Here is a 20,497-nt window from a genome sequence, read left to right as displayed (position 1 = left end):
CATTTATGCGTATCAGTCTTAGACTCGTAGTTGAAGTTAATTTATGGTAATTTACGGGATATGCAACTGTAAATAAAGTAGTTAAAGTAGTATGTAGATAACGAGAAACTTCACCAAGATAATATTGTAAATGAAGAGCTTCTGATGAGAATGAACTTTTGACTTTTTAGGTTAGTGAAAACTACTCCAGAAAGTTATGGCTAAAGTTAATTTTGTTTAATTATTTGTAAAGAGATAAATTGCAAATTTTATCATCTAAAAAGTTATGGATTTCGACCTAAAGTTGAGAGTACGTACTACCCACTGGCCACTGATATATAATATATTATGTATTCTGTATATATCAACTTTTTGATCACACTAATAGTTCCTCAATCGTCACAATGTAGTCGAACTAAACTTAATAGTTCGAAGTAGCTAACCTAAAACGATTTCCTACTGTTCACAAAAAGCAATATACTAATATCGATTCGATTGCTCTTTACTCTATATTTCGTATTACTTGTTTTTATCTTTCTATTTGTATTTATTGTAAATATGGTTTGTTATATGCATGTAAAAGACAGTGAATATATTTGCAATCGTCGTAACTGATATTCGAACCAAAATTATAAATTCCTACAGTGAAGTTGGTGGTTCGTAGGAAATAGGGATGGATTCCTATATGGTCACTTTCAACTGAAACCTACATTAAATTCGATACCTATATATACGTATATTAATAAGAACATTTATAAGTTATATATATATATAACTTATAAATGTATGAACACTTGATTTAGAATAGGCCGGTAGAAGGTCGAGAATGATCACATTTAACTTACAACTAGATCTCGATCCGCGCAACCGCGCAGATTTTTGTTTTCATTTATTTTTATATAAATATTTTATTTTCAATTCTAAATTGGTATATATTATAATGTATATATCTATCAATTTTTAAAACATAATAAGTTTACGGTATACTTTTTTTATTGAATAGATTGTTTTAAACTTTCACATGTATTTGTATCTTCTTCTATATATAGATTTTTGGATAATTATTTCATTATTAAAATCGTAACTATATATATAAAGATTAGTAAAATATTATTTTATTGTCATATTCAAAGATATTGTAACATTTCACAAATTTAGAAAGTTTTTTAAAAATTAAACTTTTCGCTTCATAGATTTATATTATCGAGTAAATAATTAAACATTTAGTTTTTGTTTAATTTTTAAAATAAACTATATAGTTTAAAATTTGTTTTCATTGATTTAAGGTAGTAAAGATTAATCATTGTTAGATAATATGATTTTATTATTTTAATTTTTTTTTATAATTTTAAAAGTAAACATCGATAGATATTTAAATATTTAACATATGGAGGTATAGTATTACAACATTAAATTATATTTATCATCTATTTTTTAAATCCAGTTATTGATAGACCAATAAAAATTTATGTTAAGTCTAAAATTTAAATGATAAGATTAAATATTAAACGTAACATGACTTTCTAGGAATATATCCATTAGGTCCATTTTAAAAAAAAAATCACACATGAATCAAAGTTGTGACTTCTGTTTTAATATATAAGATGGCGATTGGCGACTACACAATTTGAATATTAATTTGGAGCTAAAGATATAAATAAGACTTTTGTCATAAGATATGAGGAACAATATTCTCCATAACCATGTTCCATCACTGCAGCTGAAGTTTTTAGACTCATAGACCGTGACATTAGATCCATCATCACATCCCGAAGGCAGAGAAAGCATTTCTCTGCTCTCATGTCTCTTTGGTTGTAATAGGTTTGCCCAGTTTGATTATATCTTAGGCCTGCTTTGTTTTTAATTCTTTTTTTTTGCCAAAAGTGATCCTGCTTTTAGGTTTTCTTAATTATTGTAAATCTGACTCTTTCATTTTATGAATATTTAGATTCTTAGCAAAAAAAAACTTTTGTCAAAACAAATTCTAATATATACTATGGTAGGCCAACTCCAGTCTCAGATTAACTCGGAACTACTTTCCTTATTCTGGTCAAGCAACAAGGAAAATTACGAGGGTATTTAGATTAAAAACCTGGGCAAGAAAATTCCAAAACAAATGTATACGTCAGTGAATATTGCTTTGCCCTACATTTTTATTGTAACTACCGACATAACTGTTCTCACCGTTGGACGTAGGAAACATATAATTTGCCACTTGTTTCTTTTTTGTGATTTCTCCTTTGATTTAGATAAAATAAATAAAAGTGAAAATTCTGAAGTAGACAAGAAAAAAGAGATGAACAGAATTTTACATCACGGTTAAGGTCGTTATCACTGTTTAAAGGTGTTGTAAAAAGACCAGTCAATGTCGTCCCTATAACCTATTTGTATTTGTTCTTTCCAGCATTTTCATCCCGCGTTAGTGACTTTTTAAAACCTAATTAGTTTTTACAAATCTACCTCTAAAATTTAATTTTGATATACTGCATTAGAAATACTCCAATTTGTGTGAAAGGGCTAGGAAATCAATATGTTAAAACATACAGATTATCATTTAATCTAGAGACTATTGGTTCATTCTCGTTCTTATAAGTATAAATAATTTAAAATAAAATAGTTAAATAAAGAAAAAATTGTTTGGACAAATCGTCCAGGTAAATTATTAACTTTTCCCGAAAACAGCAAATGCAAATAGTTCTAGGGGTTTTAAGGGCTCAAATAATTAGGCCCACAAAGAATGGGAAGCCGGTTAATTTAATACGGTTAAAATAGTTGTATGGGTTTTAAGGACCCAAATAATTAGGCCCACAAAGCTTCACGCGCGTAAATTCAAAAGTACTTGCGAGCAAAAAGAAAACGCGCGCATCACAGAGTATTATCCCTTCACGCGCATAACTGGGGAGTGAGGGTAAACACTAAACAAATTCTATGGGTCTCGCAGCTAAATCACGGAGGTACCGAAAGTGGCGGCCCATATCCGCAAATGAGTGAGCCCATTAGTTAAATTACTTTAGCTTCATGAGTTTAAAAAACCGCCTGATAATCATGTATTTGTGAAGAAGTTATGCATCCATTTGGCTTGGTTTAGTTAAGATGAGAAACAAGATAATTGATTACAGTAGGGTGAATCGAACCGGCCCGAAGGTCCTCCTGTGAAAGCCGAAACCATCTTCTCTTTGAATGTGGCTAACGACAACTTGCAACATCACCGTAGATGCTCCGATAAAGTTCTCATATCTTTCTTTTCATCAAAATCTGATCAACCACTCAACCCTCCATAGACTTGCACTCATCCCATCTCCAATTCTTCTACTGCATCGGTTCGTGGCCGTGTTTATTGCTGCTGCTTATGTTTTGTGGTAGGCCCATAAAACTCTTATTATATATTTTTCCTATAAAACCTTTACTATATCTATAACTAATAATTATGATACTATTAATTATGTTACTACAGTTTTAATAGGTATAAATATAAAATTCCTACATGACTGGGTCAATATATAACATAAAAGAAAAGAGGATTAAACGTTCTATACTTCTATATAAGAAAATAAATGAACCCATTAAATATTAAATATTTTAAAAATAAAAAAGAGTGAAGAGTTGAAGTATCCCAAGAAACAGGCAGAGAGAAGGAAAGGAAGCAGAGCACATGGGAGCAGTGGAGCTAGTTGGAGAAGGTTCAGATCATGTATTTATATTTCTGTATATTATATCTAGAAACATTCAATAATTTTCTGCAACAAAAGCATATTGCCAAAGAGGATAGATAGATAGGTGTTAATACTCTTTCAAATCTTCCCAATACAAGCATGTGAAAGACCTTGTTGTAGGACAGGTCTGTGGCACTATAATGTAGGACCCATTCTTAAATTGTATATTCAAAATGCTATATTATAATATAGTATTCCATATACTAACAAATTAAAAAGCATATGTATTAGTATTTGTTTATATGTTTGATACTGAGAAAGCCACCACATAGATATGACAATTGGGAAACACTAGTGGTGGGTCTCTCTATCTTTCACATCTACCTTGGATACTCATAAAACTCTTACCAACAAAATATAGTAGAGTGAAAGAAAGAGCATCTCAATCATCATTTTGCCAATCACAAGTCCAAATCATATAAGAGGATACTATCTTGACAAAGAAAGAGCACCCCAATAATATCTGATATATTTTGGGTAAAAAATATACTATTCTATGTATTTCGGCAAAGCTTTTCTTGTTCAAATCATCCAAATTATTCTGACCCAAATTTAAAAAGCAAAAGAAAAGCAAAAACAAGTTTTATTTAGATTTGAGTTGTTTATCTAAATCCAAATAATTTGACAAAGAAAAAAAGATCTAAACCAAAATTCATTTATATTATACTCAACTGTATACTATAATAACATATCTATTTTACTAAAAGAGGAATATTATATAGAAATTATCTTAGACTTAGCCTGACTTCGGATCACACTCTTCGGTATTTATGTTCAAAATAGATTTTCTATAAAATACTTAGCCAAGCCTAATATATATATAAAGTAAAGAGAATTTTAAAAACCCATATCAATATATCATTTTATCGTCTAGTTTTATCATAAGTATATGTTTGAAATGCTTTAGGTATTTATCTTATTATCTGCAGTTTAGTTATTATTACATAACAAAGACCATACGTTTTCAGTTACAAAAAAAAAAAAAAAAGACCATACGTTTTGGTTATGTTAGAAAACACTTAGTTCGGTACATGGTGTGAACGCATTTACCTGGTGAGGAACACACATGCGTTTAAGTTGTATAGTGGAATGTTCTTCAGAAGCCAATGAGTGCAGTAGGTAAATTCGTTTAAGTTGTATAGTGGAATGTTCTTCAGAAGCCGATCGTGAAAATTTTCGATCCTTATAAGAAATTGATAGTAATATACGTTTCGCGCAGTAGGTAAAAACCTAATAGTGTAATAAATTTGATAGATAAAATAATATATAATCGGGATCTACGCACTGGCAAACCTTGATTATACGTATAGATAACAGTTATATATTCGGGGAGTATATTATAGTTAATAAAATATAAATAACACCTGAAATTTTAAAATTCAAGGCTAATATATATACATATATTCTAATTATTTATTTCGATCCGACACTAATAGTATTTATGACGATTTCCTAGTTATACGGCTGTATTCGAGGATTGAGAATAATGAGTGTCATCATTTCTGTAGAGTTTTTTAGCTTATATATTCTTAAAATAGTTACATGTTTCATGTTTGTATGTGTTTCGAAAAAAAGGTTACGTGTTTATATATATATATATATATATATATATGAGTAGATTTACAAAATTAGAACAGAGCTCCAAATTTTACGGTAATTAGTTTCTTAATCTCAATTTGTTTAATTAGATTTTCTAACTGATCTGCAAACGAAGATAATATATATAACGAAATTCGAGATCTAACCGTGATTATCATGATAGTAATTGGGTAAGATAATTAATTCATTTGAAAATGTTAAACAGCGTATTAGTTGGTTTTATAGTTGTCTATATGTATGAATAAGCTGTATCTTAATAGCATATAAATGAAGTGGAAAATGTATGTACATATATGTCAAAGATCCATGTGGTATTTAATATTTTAAATTTCCCAAGTGTGTCCTATACATATTAAATAAAAAAACCTCAGCATACGCCCTAAAGGCTAAAGCTTAAAAATGATATAAGGGTGGTCCTATACAAACCTCTCATGAACTGATCTCTTCATCATTCTTCTTCTTCCCGTTAAATTCTCCCTCCCAATAAAACTTCAAGATCTTGTGTACTTATTATTGACATCCAAACAAGTTCTTGATCTAAATTGCGAAGTTTGATTAGCTCACAATTAATAAGTAGAGTTAATCATATCATTGGTCGGATTCGAGCTTGTGCATATACATATATATGTATATGTATGAGGAGGAAAGGAACAATATTGTTAATAATCAAGAAGAACTGAGATTGGAGATGGCCTTTCCACAGCATGGATTCATGTTTCAGCAACTCCATGAAGAAAATGCTCATCACTTACCTTCCCCTACCTCTCTCCCTTCTTGCCCTCCTCACCTCTTCTACGGTAAGTATATGTAATTTATACACACACATGCCACATGTATATAATTGTGTAAGAAGGGTTAAAACCTTACCAAATTATGATTTTAAAAGTTTAGACCCTTTATTTGAAGAAAAAAAAGAATTTTAGACCCTTTTATGAATGCTTCATTACTGCGAAATTCACATAATTACAAACCCGGTGAAAGAAAAATTGGTACATACACACATGACGTATATAATAGAGTAGAAAGGGTAGTTTTTTTTACCAAATTATGATTTTAAAAGTCTTAAACCCTTTTATGAATGCCTCATCACTGCCGAATTCTCATAATTGCATGAGATTAGTTTGGATCTCGACCTTAATTGGTAAATTTTGTTGTCTTTGTTTTGGTGTAGGAGGAGGAGGAGACTACATGATGAACAGATCAATGTCCTTTACGGGAGTATCAGATCACCGTCATCTAACTCAGAAAAGCCCGACCACGACGAACATGAATGATCATGACCAGTTGGGCGAGGAGGACAACCTTTCAGATGATGGGTCCCATATGATGTTGGGAGAGAAGAAGAAGAGGCTGAATTTAGAGCAAGTTAGGGCATTAGAGAAGAGCTTCGAGCTAGGGAACAAGCTGGAGCCAGAGAGGAAGATGCAGCTTGCTAAGGCTTTAGGATTGCAGCCTAGGCAGATTGCTATATGGTTTCAGAACAGGAGAGCTAGGTGGAAGACAAAGCAGCTCGAGAGAGACTATGATTCTCTCAAGAAACAGTTCGATGTTTTGAAGTCGGACAATGATTCTCTTCTAGCCCACAACAAGAAACTCCACGCTGAGGTATTATACATACACACAACTAATTATACTAGCATTTCATCACGTTATTTCTAAAAGCTAACTATTTTCGATTAAACTGTTATGAATGTTTTTTAACAACCAACTAACCAATGAATTACATAATTAGATTATTCGGGGTCTATGGTGGAATAATTATGCGTCTTCATAGGTTTTAGAATTGTAATTATGAATTATTATTAATATGCATCAAGCATATACAGAAGGTGAACAAAATAGCATATAGGAGAGGAAATCTCCATGGATTAACAGTTTAACACGTAGTTAGGGATCTTGAATAACTTTAGATAATATAAATAGAAAAATGCAATTAGATTTGTGACAGGCTCTTGATCCAATGCAAAGATGTTTGTCAAAAGACATTAGTTAATTATACAATATCCTACTATATAAAAGGAGCTAAATCATTGCTTCCTAAGCCTATCCACATGTGCACAAATATTCAGGACCAACCAATATGCAAAGCCATTACGAAGTGGGCTTGCAATTAAAAAAAAAATTCAACAATTCGCAGCCCATTAGACCCATCTCCTAGCCCACTCCCGAGCCACTCTCTCATAAGCATAATCCCGTGTTCTAAACATCCCGTGTTAAATTTCTTAAAACACTCATATCTTAGAAATAGTTTAGAAAATATATTTATATAAATATCTTTTTCTTCAATAATATTTAATTATAATTTTTTGTATCTTTTTAACTTTTATAATAAAAATATTGTTTTCAGATAGCAACAAAATATATATAAGAATTATCTTATTTTTATATTTTTTATAATTTTATTATATTATTTTAGAATCAAATATTTAATATTAATATAACATATAATTTTATATGATTAAAATAATATTCGTTTTTAATTATATATAAAATTCATTAAGGGTATTGTTTTAATTAACACATTAGCGAATCAGTTAGAAATTAATAATAAATCAAAAACCTATCTAAAAGTCTAAAACCTAATAAAATATGACAAATAAGAAAAACTAACTAAATTTTAATATAAAATAGAAATTTAATATTATTAAAATAAAATTCATTTTTAATATATATATATAATATTAATTAAGGGTATTTTTTAAATTAATAAATTAGTGACTTAGCTAAAAATAAATAATAAATCAATAATTTAGCTAAAACCTAATAAAAACATGACAAATAAGCAAATTTACTAAAATTATGGATAATATAAAATATGATTGATTCTTTAATACAAAATTAAAATAAGAGTTTTGTTAAATAAAATATAAGTTTTCCGTATCGGTGTTACAAAAAAAACAATCATTAATAGTGTCGTATGAATTATGTATTTCCCGTTAGCGAATAAAATTAAAGCAGAGTGTTGGAGGATAGCTCAGCGTATAGACGAGATTATGGAGATTGATATGGGAGTTGAGGTAACGGACACAACTGTTCCTACGTAAAGAAACGCTCCTGCTAGACATCCTGGATAAATGAAAGAGACATATCTGGACTTGGCTTTGTGTTAATGGATGGTGACTTTCCAATGCTGTTTGGAGCAAGGGCCGATATACACGCACCAAATCACCACTGCAAAAGCTGAAGGTTTACTATGGGCAATGCAAGTGATACTGAAGTTTGGACACAGAGAGATGGTCTTTCAATCGACTGTGAACAACTGGTTATACTCATTAAAAAGGAGGAAGATTAGCCTGCGTTGGACTCGGAGCTCGACGAAATACAGGCTGTATCCAACGAATTTTCTGAACTTTCTATTGCCTATATTCCTAGATCTTTAAAATTTCGTACGAATAGCCTAGCAAAAGGTGTCCGATCACGCGCATCTCGATCAGGTTTTGTAAACCCTTTTGCACCAAGTTGGCTAGCCCCACAAGCTAGCATGAGGATGCCAAAAAAGAGAATAAAGTTGAAAGTGAAACTAAATATCCCAATGAACAAATTTATCAGAAGTTCATATTTATGTGGATGTCTATATGGGACAAACAATTTTTTAGACAATTATAGAATATAGTCACGAAAATCAATCCTAAAATATATAATTTAAGAAAACTATTTAAACAAACCATCAAAATTTTCAATATTACACCAAATAAGAATATAAAGACCAACTATATTATCGTCGTGTATAATGTGTTGTGGTAAGATTCAAAAAATTAACTTACTTTACAGTAAGGAAAAATTAGATTTTTAATTCCAAATTTACAGTAAAAACATAACATTTTAGAAAACTAAACAATTGACATAATAGTACAAAAATATGAAAAAAAAATCAAAATACTATCCGCGCGTAGCGCGGACAAGGACCTAGTTTTATTATAAAAAAGATTCTTATGTGCCTACATTTCAAACTAATAAAATTTCCATGTGCTTGCGCGTAGTTGACATTTACGATTAAGTATTTTTATTTGAAAAATCAGTGAACTATAAGTATTTTTTATTTAGCAAATTAATAAATTTTATGTGATAATAAATTTCTCCACTAACTTTGGTTTACATGTGATTGGTACACAAACAGTTAGTGGCCTTGAAGAAACAAGACCGTAAAGAACCATCAAAGATCAAGAGAGAATTAGCAGAAGCTTCATGGAGCAACAATGAAGGCACAGATAATAATAATAATAATAATTCAGATATAAATCATGTGAACATGATCAAAGATCTTTTCCCTTCTTCTGTCCGATCCGCGACTACGACCACGACCTCGTCACATATTGATCATCAGATGGTTCAAGATCAAGGATTTTGCAATATGTTCAATGGTATTGATGAGACGACGTCAGCTGGTTATTGGGCATGGTCTGACCAGCAGCAGCAACATCAGAGTCATCATCAGTTCAATTGAGTATATTGTCCAAGAAGATCATCGATCATAATCCTGATCAACAGCATCATCATACTCATCTGATATCATTGTCATCAAAAGAAAATTTCGTAGATTTTTTAATTGAGTTTTTTTTTATTATTTGGTACTGTTTGAATCGTTTTTTCTGTTTGTTATGGGTTTGTAGAAAATTGGTGTATAGGGAATATTCAACAATTTTAATAGAATGATATTTTCTTGTTACGTTTCATTTGAAAAATTTTTTTAAAAAAATTCACAGTATTTTTTAGAAAGAAATTTTTATTTTAATTATTTTGCTAGGTTGGAACACAATGCTAAAAAGAAAATAACAAAAAATATGATAGATTTCAGATGCAGGTTTGTTAAAAAAAATTGATAAAAAGTCAGATGCATGTGCCTCGAGCGGGTTTCCAGCTCTGTCATTGATACAACATGAGCCATGAAATATATATTATCGGTTATTTTCCATTTAGCTACCTTTTAATTTATTTGATGTAAACGTGTGCTCGTGTGGTCTTTTCATCAGATATATACAAGTACTGGCACTGCATAAAGCTAACAAAATTTTTTGATCTTCATTCATCGTCTCATAGCTATCATAATATTTTCATTAATCAAGTAAATTAAATATTTTCATTAGTTAAGTACAAGATTGGCTTGAACTTATATTTTTCTAGTTACAATATTCTTTCCGCTGCTTTCCCCGCCCCCTTTCTTTACAGTGTTTGTAAATTGCAAATTTGAAAGAGGAAGTCATAACGAATTATTATCTCATTAGAATTTTAATGCACTAGACCTAATATTCAATCCATCAAAAGTACAATTTACTTTTCATTCAATCACAGTTTAGTACCTTTTGTTATTTTCGTAGCTGATTCGGTTTGACTTGTTTTATAAACATATGATTTTGAGCTGAAAGTGAAAGTTATTGCCATTCAAATGTTTACGTAAACTACTATTGGAAAAACTGGATTTTGGTAAAGACCCATGCACCATCAATCAGTTCTTTGTTTATTCAAATGCTTTTTTCTATAAAAAAAAACACATTTCTTAAATTTTGATGGATTGTCGTAAAAAAGTCAGTTTATTATAGCTTAATATTTTCAGTCCAGAGGTTATATTTCTTGTTTTTCAATATATATCCCTTGACAGTACTATAAGTTATATTACAAGACCAAAAATGGAACATGTAATATGTAAGTTATTATTAACTATTATAGATAATAATGATAGTGGTAACTGGTAGATAAGGAAGATAACTGGAAGCACACATTCCAAAGACGAAGAAGAACAGTCCAAAAGGAGAACAGATTTGAGACAGTGTTTAGGAGAATCGTTCACTCATCTAGCCAGCTTTTCGGATCTTTGGATGCTTTTCAATTTAAGTATTAATAAACTTTAACTTCTAAAAGGTACGTATATTCTGTTATTACACAAGAAAACAAATAGGGTACCAAATATTTATCTTCTTTGTGGGCTCTCCATGTGACCTCACTGCCACCACCACTTCTCTTCCCACAGAGACTGAAACTTGCGATTGTGAAAGTTTTAATTTAGCCGAATCATCCAAATTATATAGTATACATACATTTACGTTTAAATTTCACAGTGTTGGTATGACGCAGTGTCCATTTAATTAGTCTGATAAATCTTTGAGCGAAACTTCTCACCAAATAATCTGAAATGGATTGTTTGTGTGAAATGAAAGTCACTGAAATATTCTAAATTGTCAGATCCTAAAATCATTGGCCAACAGCACTAATCTATTCAGATACTGTTGGATGTGTGTACGTGCTTACATACGTAATTTATTGAATATATATAGCTAGATGAGAGCAAGCGAGATCATGGGGGTCGTCATATGATTTATTTGGTTGTATTAAGAAATTTTGGCGAAGTGCACATGTTTCTGTTGATGGCTAATGGATATGTCAACTCCTAAGTTCTCTGTTTTCTATCATTTGATTCAGTAAACACCGACATTAAGGAATAGATTTGACCCGCAGTAATCGCATTTTAATGTATCAACTAGATTTGGACCCGCATAACCGTGTGGATATTAATTTTCATGTTTATATATATTTTACATAATTAGAATATATTTTTTAAATTACTTATATATTTAAATGTTTATATATAGTTATTTTAAATATAACAATTTGATAGTTTTCATATTGTAAGTTAATCGATTATTTCAAATCATCACATATATTTGATATTTTTTTATTATATATACTTTAAAATTATTTTTTATTCAATTGTTATGATCATGATCCGTAATTCAAAACGCTAGATTTCTTTTATCAATATTTTTTATGTTTATTCATTTAAGATAATAACTATATATATATATATATATATATATATAAGTTTAAGATAAATTAATATATACATGAATTATCTAATTTACTAATGTTAACCCGTTCTACCAACATATTATATTTCTAGCATAAATTTTTAATGTTTTTGAAAATAAAATATATTAATTTATCAGTTTAAAATAATTTTATCATATTTAGTTAAATAAAATGTTTTATTTTAAAATGATAGATATAACTATAAAATAGTAAAATTTGATATAATTTTTTTCATTTTATAAAAGATAACTGAGTATATATATATATTAATGTATAATAACATTAATTTCATTACTAATTACAAAATTAATGAAAATATTTATATACAATTTTTTATAATTAAGATAATACTATAATGTTTTTCAACACATTTGTTAAGAAAATTAAATATATATATATATATATATATATATTAAATTAAAAGATATCAATTATATTATGATTTAAGTAGTTAAAAGATTATATATTAGCATTAAGGAAATACATTTCATAAAAAATTTAAATGATGATCCAAATAAAAATATCACACATGAATCAAGGTGAGTTTGTTAATCAATCCGGGTTTTCAGTAGTCGATGTTATATTAGAAATGATATATTATTAATCCATATTATTAGTAATAAATGAATGATAATTGATTTCTAGTGAGGGTTCATCTTTGAAAAAATCACACATAAATCAAAGTTATGAGTTCTGTTTTAATATATAAGATGTATCGTAAGAGTTAGTCCATAATGTGTAATATTAACATTTCATTCTTACCACCATTTTACGACAAAATCTTATGAACAATTCTGACATACCCATTAAGGACATAATTGAAGAAAAAAAAGCATGTTCGAAATTATTGTGTAATTTTGTTTTAGGTGTATATTAACTGTATTGGAACAATTATTATCTTTTTTTATAACAATATAACTAAACTATCTTATATGCCTTACCGGTTCAGAGAACCAAGCCGGAGACATAGAACAAAGCAGTAGGGGAACACATACCACCTCATTCCAGCTTGTCCGTCACTAAATTTTGAGCCTTCGAAATATGTCGGATCTTGAAGGAAAGAAAAAAAAGGTTACAGGAACAATTATTATCTTTGCTAGTGAAATCTGCTTAATAATAACGTGTGTGTATTTTTAACTTTTAATGCAAAAATTGATGGGCAATGAATCGTTCTCAAGGGATTCTATACATTATACTATACATGTCATCGATATCGTTAAATTTGGTGCATCAAGAACTCCTCCTTATACAATTTCATTATATTGCTCATAAGGTTTTATTACCAAAAAAGGCAGGAATACTAATTATATTTATTATCTGTTTTAATCGCAACTAGATTATGATCCCCTTTTAAGAGGGAAATATTTTTTAACAAAATACCAATAGATTTTAATGTTTTTATAAGTAATTTTTTAAATTTTTATTTTAGTGTATTTGAAAACTATATAATTATATTATATTTATATTAAATAGGAAAATTATCTAAAATATTACTTATTTTAATTAGTTCCACCTGTTATATTACGAATTTTTAGTAAAATATCTGTAATTTGTTTCATTAAATTTGTGATATACACCGATTTGATAAACTTTTAATTATAAAACTTATTTGATGTTAATTTATTGACTCTAACATTTTATTTGTATGAAACTATTTGATGTTAATTAATTAAATGATTTTTTGTAGTAAATAAAGCCGCAAAAATAGTTATACTTATTTTCAGCTTTTACAAATTATTTGAGTGGTTTTAATTCAAATAATTTAAAAAGATAAATAAAAAGTTATTAAAAGGTAGGATCTAATGTTTTATATTGTTTGGGCATAAGATTAGTTTTTGTGTTGTCTGTAAACACATTTAGTAGTGTATAATATTATTTTCCATAATTATAAGAGTGTATTTAACTATATAATAGAAGGTGTATTTCATTAAAAAAATTACAAAAAAGTTGGGTCCGTGAGAATGATTATATTTTAATAAGAGAGATTTGATTATTAAAATGACAAAAACTAGGGTATACGAGAAAGTCCATTCCCTCGAGCAACATATAAACATGTTCTACTCAATGTTTTTAAAACTGGATAGAAGCTGAATTGGATAACTATCTGGATCACGATTCAACCGAATCAAACTTAGTTGAATAACCTGATTCAATATTCTTTTAATACATAAATTTAAAAGTAATAATAATAAATATGATATATAAATTAAATATAAATAAATATCTAATGTAAAACATTATAAGTATACACTAGACTTTTGTTCATATAATTAGTTTATTAAATTTCTTTATAGATTGAATGGTTTTTAAATTTAAGATCTAATCCGGCTATGTAAGTGATTCATGGTCGAAGCTGGTCCATTCATCGGGTCGGTCCGATTTTAAAAGAACTGGTTCTGCTCATAATTTGTTTTGTACAATAATACAACATCGTCAGTATTTTCATGAAAATTCCTTAAAATCATTGATAAAATTTAGTCAAAAGTGTAGTATGTTTTCTTTTAATGTCAATATTCAAATTGTTTGGGGTTAAGTAACTAACCATTTTGTCCGGGAAATGGAGAGACATGAGCATCCCAATTTATGAATTTGCCCATAAGATTTTATTTCTTGAACTCATACAACACAATAAAGCTATAACTCAATAAATTAATAAACACTATAAATCAATATGGTCTCAATGATGTAAAACATAATATAACTCGATAAAAGAACAATACCTTTTAAAAAAGATAATATATGATCCCATTAAAATCATAAACTTATAGTTACTATATATAATGTTTTATAAAAGCATACACAAAGTATTTTGTTACTATTTTTTTCAAAATAAACTCTATCTATAAATCTATTTTTCATTTTATCGAATTACATATAAGAGTGCATTTGAATTCTGTTATTCCCTCCGTTTCACTTCTGTTGCACTCTTCCCGCTGCATGGTACAGTATGAACTGAGAGGTCAAAGCATGCCACTGCCAGCGATCTTGGATCACTTGATCATTTGATATCAAAGCATGCTTATTTTTTATTCAAAATGAGTGTCGTTTTGTAATTTTAATGAAAAATTTATTGACTTAAAATTCTAATTTCTATTGGTTGAAATGTGGTTAGGTTTATTGGTAATGATATTTTTATTTAGTAAAAATACAAAATTAAATATTTTTTTAATCTATGTGTCAAAGTCTAAATCGACAATTAAAATGAACGAATGGAGTATATGATGTCAATATATATAAATATATCAGATAGTCTAAAAAAAATATCGGGAAATGATACATTCCTGTTATTTCTCTAAATAAAGATATTTTGAAAATATATATATAAAAATGAAATTCATTTAATAAATTATTATTGTGCCAATTTTATTAATCTATAGAGTTTTTACTGTCTTCTTCTTTTTCTTATCATCATCTGTATCATCATCCGTATCATCATCAGTATCATCATCGGTATGATCATCATCTGTATCAGTTTCACTATCGGTATCTTCACCCTTCTTCTTAATGCCATGTTGATCACCAGTGACCTGTTGTCCTGCTTGCACGTTATGTGTACTCTTATGATCAAGTGTAGTTGCTGTCTTACTGCTCTCCTGATGTTGCAATGTCGTTTCCGTGTTAAGTGCAAATGAGAAACTCACCACGACTCCTAATGTAACCAATAAAACCAAACATAACAAAACAGAAACTCTCGCCATGCTGAAGAAAAAACAAGAAGTAAATTATAAGTAATATGAGTTAAGATGGAATATGAGTGAAGATGGAATATCTGGTGAGAATTTATAGGTTTACTGGTTTTGATAAAACAAGACGAAAATAGGAAACTCTGACGAATTTGTGATTTGTAGAGAAGTTAGGAGATAAAACTGGATCGTGTTTTCAAAGTTTTCGTTTTCAATCACACCCTTTTTACGTGCATCACATACTTATTTCACGTTTTGGTTACATGTCAAAGAATTCTCACCAAGGCGCATTTCAGGCCCACTAAGGTTGAGTTGACCTAGCAGATCTGTCCAAAAAAATTTAAATCAAAAGTTAGAAGATATGCACCCCATTAATTGTACACATTAAGGTTGAGTTGATCTATCCATTAATTTTTTTTAACACATGTAAACATCAATTGTTCATTTAATTATCATCTTCTGATACAATACTGTAACAACTAACACCTAACTGAAAAAAAAAAAATCACCCCAAAAATTAAACGAGGTCCGAGGTCGTTCTTATACAAATACTAGCTTTTCTCGTCCTTGTTAACGAAAGTAGCCGTAGAAGACGAAGAAGAAGGATGATTGAACATAGATAATGGAGGAAGTTGCGAAGATGGTTGACCCAAAGACGCACCCATTTGATTGTTTGTTATTAGGTTGGACGTCAGTAAGCTGCTAAAATAGCCTCCACATCCTTTGTTATTATTTGTAGCGGCGGTTGGTTGAATGCTATTGCTAATAGAAGGCCGTGGACCAGCGATCTGTTGCTCCCCGTTGGATCCGACCATAGATGAGATCGCAGCTGCGACCACTGAATGGAAACTTGGGTCAGAAGTAAGCGCTTTCGTTAGGGTTTCGGTTAAGGACTGGCTATTTTGGGCTGTTTTTCCTAGGTTAGACCCTCCAAACTGGACGTTGTTATAAGGATATGGAGTGTAAGAAGAACTAGAAGAAAAATTTAGGCTTGTGGATGGGAATCTTTGGAAAGAGTTGGAGATTTTGTTGAAGTTTAAAGAAGGTAATGACGAAGAAGAAGAGTGTTGTGGTGCCGTGAGGTCTAGAGTGACGGTGGGATGTAATGGAGAATGAAGGGTGGGTGCATAGAAGGATTTGCTGTTGTTGATGAACCTTGAACTGTCGTAGAGGTTGTTTCCGATCATTTTGGCGGCTGATGAGGAGGAGGAACCGGAGAGGAGCATGGAGGCGGCGGCTGAAGTAGTTGAGGCCATGGTGGTGGCTGAGAGAGGAAGAGGATGGCTATGTGTTCCTTCATAGGTTGTGATTAGTATGGACATGTCATCTGCACATCTTTGGACCTAAAACATGCAATAGTTTAAGTCAAATAGTATAAGACAAACAGTTTGATAACATAACGCAGATATAAATAACTATAGCCATAGGAATGTTCACATTTAAAATAGAGTCATAAATATGGAATATATATATGCTAACTAAAATTAAAACCATGCAAAACAAGATATAAACGATATGTACCTGTTTTCTAACGGGACATCCAGGTGCAACCGTGCAGCGATAATATGCTCGTGGACATGGATTTCCTTTTGCAATCTTTTGACCATATTTTCTCCATTGACAACCATCATTCATCTATATAGCATATATAAAAAAAACTAGTCCTAATCAGTGGTCGCATATTAATAATAATCAAATTGTTCTACAATGATCGAAGTTAGAGATCAATTAGAATCTACAAAGGCGTACCGTTGGAGTGTCACATCTCGCTCTAACACAAACTCTAGCCCTCTTTACATTATTTTGCTGACCGGCCTCTCCATCAGCATCGCCACCAGAGGCCAGTGGTGACGGAGAGCTTCTCTTCCCCGTAACTTTACTTGCTTCTTCCAAGCTATCCACGATAGATAAACTCTTGTTTGGTTCACGGTCGTTGCCGTTATTGAATCCTAAGGTCAAACCAGCCTTGGTCAGCTCTTCGTCAGAGTTGACTTCTTTGGTGATTGCGTCGGCTTTCTCCTCCTTTTTCGAGGTGTTATCACTCGGTGAAGAACTTCTTCTCCCGAGAGAAAGCGACACAAGCTCACCTTCTTGATCTAAAGAACTCAAATCTGTCCGAAGATCAACTACGCTTTGATGAGTAGGGTTGTTTGAAGGTTCATGTTGAATTACGTCGAATAATCTGAGTTTGAGAGATTTATAATCACTCTCAATTCGTTCTAGCATCCCTTTAAGCTTCTCGTTCTCTTGCTTCACCTCGCTCATCTCGGCCTTGGCAGATTCAAGTTCTTGATGGTCGCCGTCACCCTAAGATCATTGATTATTAAAAAAAAAGATTAATTCCAATCTAAATAAACTGTTACAAGAATTTATTTGTTGCATAAATCATGGCGACCCATACTAATTGTTAACGAATTATTCAATCCTATACCGAAAATGATCTTTAGATGACTTATGTAATCTTACTCCATTAAAATGAACGGTAAATATTTGAGTTCTATTTATTTTTAATTAGGATAAGCATAGCAATTATAAGATGATACAAGAATTACATAAAAGCGTACAACAAGCTCTCAAATTTAGATGCTTTCCACATACATATAGAACTTGATTATTTTGCACACAAGGTTGGTATTCAATTACCTTAATAGCTTCATGTATTTTAGCAGATCCATGATCTTTAACCGTAAGAAGAGAATCTGAAGTGGGTAATTTCAGAAGAACCTCCATTTTTAGATTTATAAGAAGATCTTTGTCTTCTCCTTCTTATTCTTCTTTGAAATTTGTTTTTCTTTTGGTGTCTGCTTTTTTCTTCACATACTTAATCAAACCCTTTATTTATAGCCATTTGTGGCTTTGTGCAGTTTCTTTGAGGGGATCCAAAGCGTCAACTCTTCAACATGATCAATTTTTAATTGAATTTTTATTGAATTCCTTGGACTCTCTCCTCCAATCATATCTGTGTTATTTATCTTAAACTAACTAGCTAAACAGAAGTAAATTATTTCCTGACTTAATTTGATATTGATAATAATACCACTTCTCCGTTTTAATAGGGACGATAAAAAAATATTACAACTAGAACAATGAAACCAGAATTTAAAATTTAGTAGACTTTTGTGATAAATTTCTTTGTTTTGTATGTTTTAACATTGCAAAAATAAAAACATGAATACAAATAAATGAGTGCCATATGATTTATAATGCATTTTCTTGCGTTGCAAGTGTAAGATTAATAAACAATGAATAACTTCAAAATGAAAATTTTGTTAATTTCACATTATAACTTCCTTTTTAATAATTGAACCAATAAGTGTAGATAAAAGTCTACATACATCGTGCTTATTTAGTTAGAGTATTATTAAAATTCCCAAATGAAATAAATTAAATTTATATATAAGTGTACTGCGTCAAATAGAAATTGTGTAATGTGAACGCTCGAAGGGGGATCATGTCCTTGAAGCTTCATGGAAGAAGACTTCTTCTGTCTCTTCGCCTCACATCACATGAGCATTCGTCAACTATTTAAATCGTATATTATTTGTTTAATTAGTGTGTATATTATTACCCCTCCCCCTACAACAATATAATACAAATATGTACAAGGTGTTATACATTCATAGACGTACCACCATAGTGTGCGTACATAAATCATATTTCTGGTGGTGAATCGACTTTGTTACATAGTAACATATAGTTCTTCAGCTTTTATGTTCTCACGTTCTAGAGGCAAAAAAAAGCATTGCGTCCCCTAGCTGAACTAAAAAAAAGCAGTGGCACACACATCACCACCTAAGAACCTCAAGCTTTTGGGCTCTCTCTCCAGTGGAGACTGACTCTTGGACCTGGAAATCTATCTTAAAGTTGTGTCCCCTAGCTGAACTCTTCATACGGTGCAACTTGGGAAATGGCGCAGCATCAAGCTTCTGGTATGATTCATGGCTGTCTACAGGTCCTATTATCAAACTCATCGGTGAAAGCGGCCCACACCATCTCAGAGTTCCACCTAACGCCTCTGTATCGGAAGTCTGCTCGACCGTAGGCTGGAACCTTCGCTCCCCAAGATCTGACGCAGAGGTAACACTACATACTCATCTTACTGTGATTGATTTACCTAGTCTGAGCACTATAGAGGATGAGTATGTTTGGGTAGCAAATGGGATCGAGTCAAGAGAGTTCAATTCTGCAAGGACTTGGGATATCATCAGACCGAGAGCCACTAAGAAAGATTGGTCATCTACGGTTTGGTTTAAGGGTTGCGTGCCAAAGCAAGCTTTCAACCTATGGACTGCACAGCTGGATAGATTGCCAACACGAACAAGACTTGCTAGCTGGGGTGTAACACAGCAGACTTCGTGTCCAGTCTGTCTGTTTGGGGAGGAAACAAGGGATCATATACTGCTATACTGCGGTTATGCGGCAGAACTGTGGAGATGCGTGATGGCCAGACTGAAACAAATTCACACAGCCTTCACTGAATGGGCTGAGCTCCTTTCTTGGATAAGAAGCGACACCACATCAGCTCCTTCTCTCTTGAGGAAGGTTGCCACTCACTCTACGATCTACAACATTTGGAGGCAACGGAACAACCAGCTACACAATCAGATCCTCATCCCAGCGAGTACCGTCTTCAGGCTGATCGACAGAGACATCCGCAACATCCTCTTAGGAAGAAGATCAAAGAAGAACTTCAGGCCACTCTTGGCAAAATGGCTGATGTAA

General features: G+C 31.1%; 3 protein-coding genes across 3 annotated transcripts; 2 read left to right on the top strand and 1 right to left on the bottom strand.

The window, feature by feature from the left end:
* The first annotated feature begins 5,670 nt into the window (after window positions 1-5,670).
* LOC106364613 (homeobox-leucine zipper protein HAT7) lies at window positions 5,671-9,957 on the top strand. Its single transcript, XM_013804150.3, has 3 exons — window positions 5,671-6,088; window positions 6,463-6,896; window positions 9,409-9,957. The coding sequence occupies exons 1-3, from the start codon at window positions 5,917-5,919 to the stop codon at window positions 9,733-9,735; spliced, it is 933 nt and encodes a 310-aa protein (XP_013659604.1). The 5' UTR covers window positions 5,671-5,916; the 3' UTR covers window positions 9,736-9,957.
* A 5,550-nt stretch (window positions 9,958-15,507) lies between these two features.
* Window positions 15,508-19,568, bottom strand: LOC106364614 (probable WRKY transcription factor 72). The gene is made up of 4 exons (XM_013804151.3): window positions 18,419-19,568; window positions 17,525-18,082; window positions 17,297-17,410; window positions 15,508-17,118 (listed from the first exon to the last, which is right to left on the bottom strand). The coding sequence occupies exons 1-4, from the start codon at window positions 18,503-18,505 to the stop codon at window positions 16,327-16,329; spliced, it is 1,551 nt and encodes a 516-aa protein (XP_013659605.1). The 5' UTR covers window positions 18,506-19,568; the 3' UTR covers window positions 15,508-16,326.
* Window positions 19,569-19,682: 114 nt separating this feature from the next.
* On the top strand, window positions 19,683-20,497 carry LOC106363170. The gene is made up of 2 exons (XM_013802961.1): window positions 19,683-19,801; window positions 19,894-20,497. The coding sequence occupies exons 1-2, from the start codon at window positions 19,683-19,685 to the stop codon at window positions 20,495-20,497; spliced, it is 723 nt and encodes a 240-aa protein (XP_013658415.1).

The sequence above is a fragment of the Brassica napus genome, chromosome A2 (assembly GCF_020379485.1).
Source record: "Brassica napus cultivar Da-Ae chromosome A2, Da-Ae, whole genome shotgun sequence".
In the NCBI taxonomy this organism is placed as follows: domain Eukaryota; kingdom Viridiplantae; phylum Streptophyta; class Magnoliopsida; order Brassicales; family Brassicaceae; genus Brassica; species Brassica napus.
The sequence above is the reverse complement of the archived record's forward strand: the minus strand, read 5'-3'. Positions and strand labels throughout refer to the sequence as shown.

Bases quoted from the DNA above. Each gene is read 5' to 3' on its own strand.
- LOC106364613 (XM_013804150.3), top strand. From the start codon at position 5,917: ATGTATATGTATGAGGAGGAAAGGAACAATATTGTTAATAATCAAGAA. The intron at 6,089-6,462 runs GTAAGTATATGT...GTTTTGGTGTAG, and splicing joins CCCTCCTCACCTCTTCTACG to GAGGAGGAGGAGACTACATG. The intron at 6,897-9,408 runs GTATTATACATA...GTACACAAACAG, and splicing joins ACAAGAAACTCCACGCTGAG to TTAGTGGCCTTGAAGAAACA.
- LOC106364614 (XM_013804151.3), bottom strand. From the start codon at position 18,505: ATGGAGGTTCTTCTGAAATTACCCACTTCAGATTCTCTTCTTACGGTT. The intron at 17,411-17,524 runs GTACGCCTTTGT...TATGCTATATAG, and splicing joins CGAGATGTGACACTCCAACG to ATGAATGATGGTTGTCAATG. The intron at 17,119-17,296 runs GTACATATCGTT...TGCATGTTTTAG, and splicing joins GATGTCCCGTTAGAAAACAG to GTCCAAAGATGTGCAGATGA.
- LOC106363170 (XM_013802961.1), top strand. From the start codon at position 19,683: ATGGCGCAGCATCAAGCTTCTGGTATGATTCATGGCTGTCTACAGGTC. The intron at 19,802-19,893 runs GTCTGCTCGACC...TGATTTACCTAG, and splicing joins CTAACGCCTCTGTATCGGAA to TCTGAGCACTATAGAGGATG.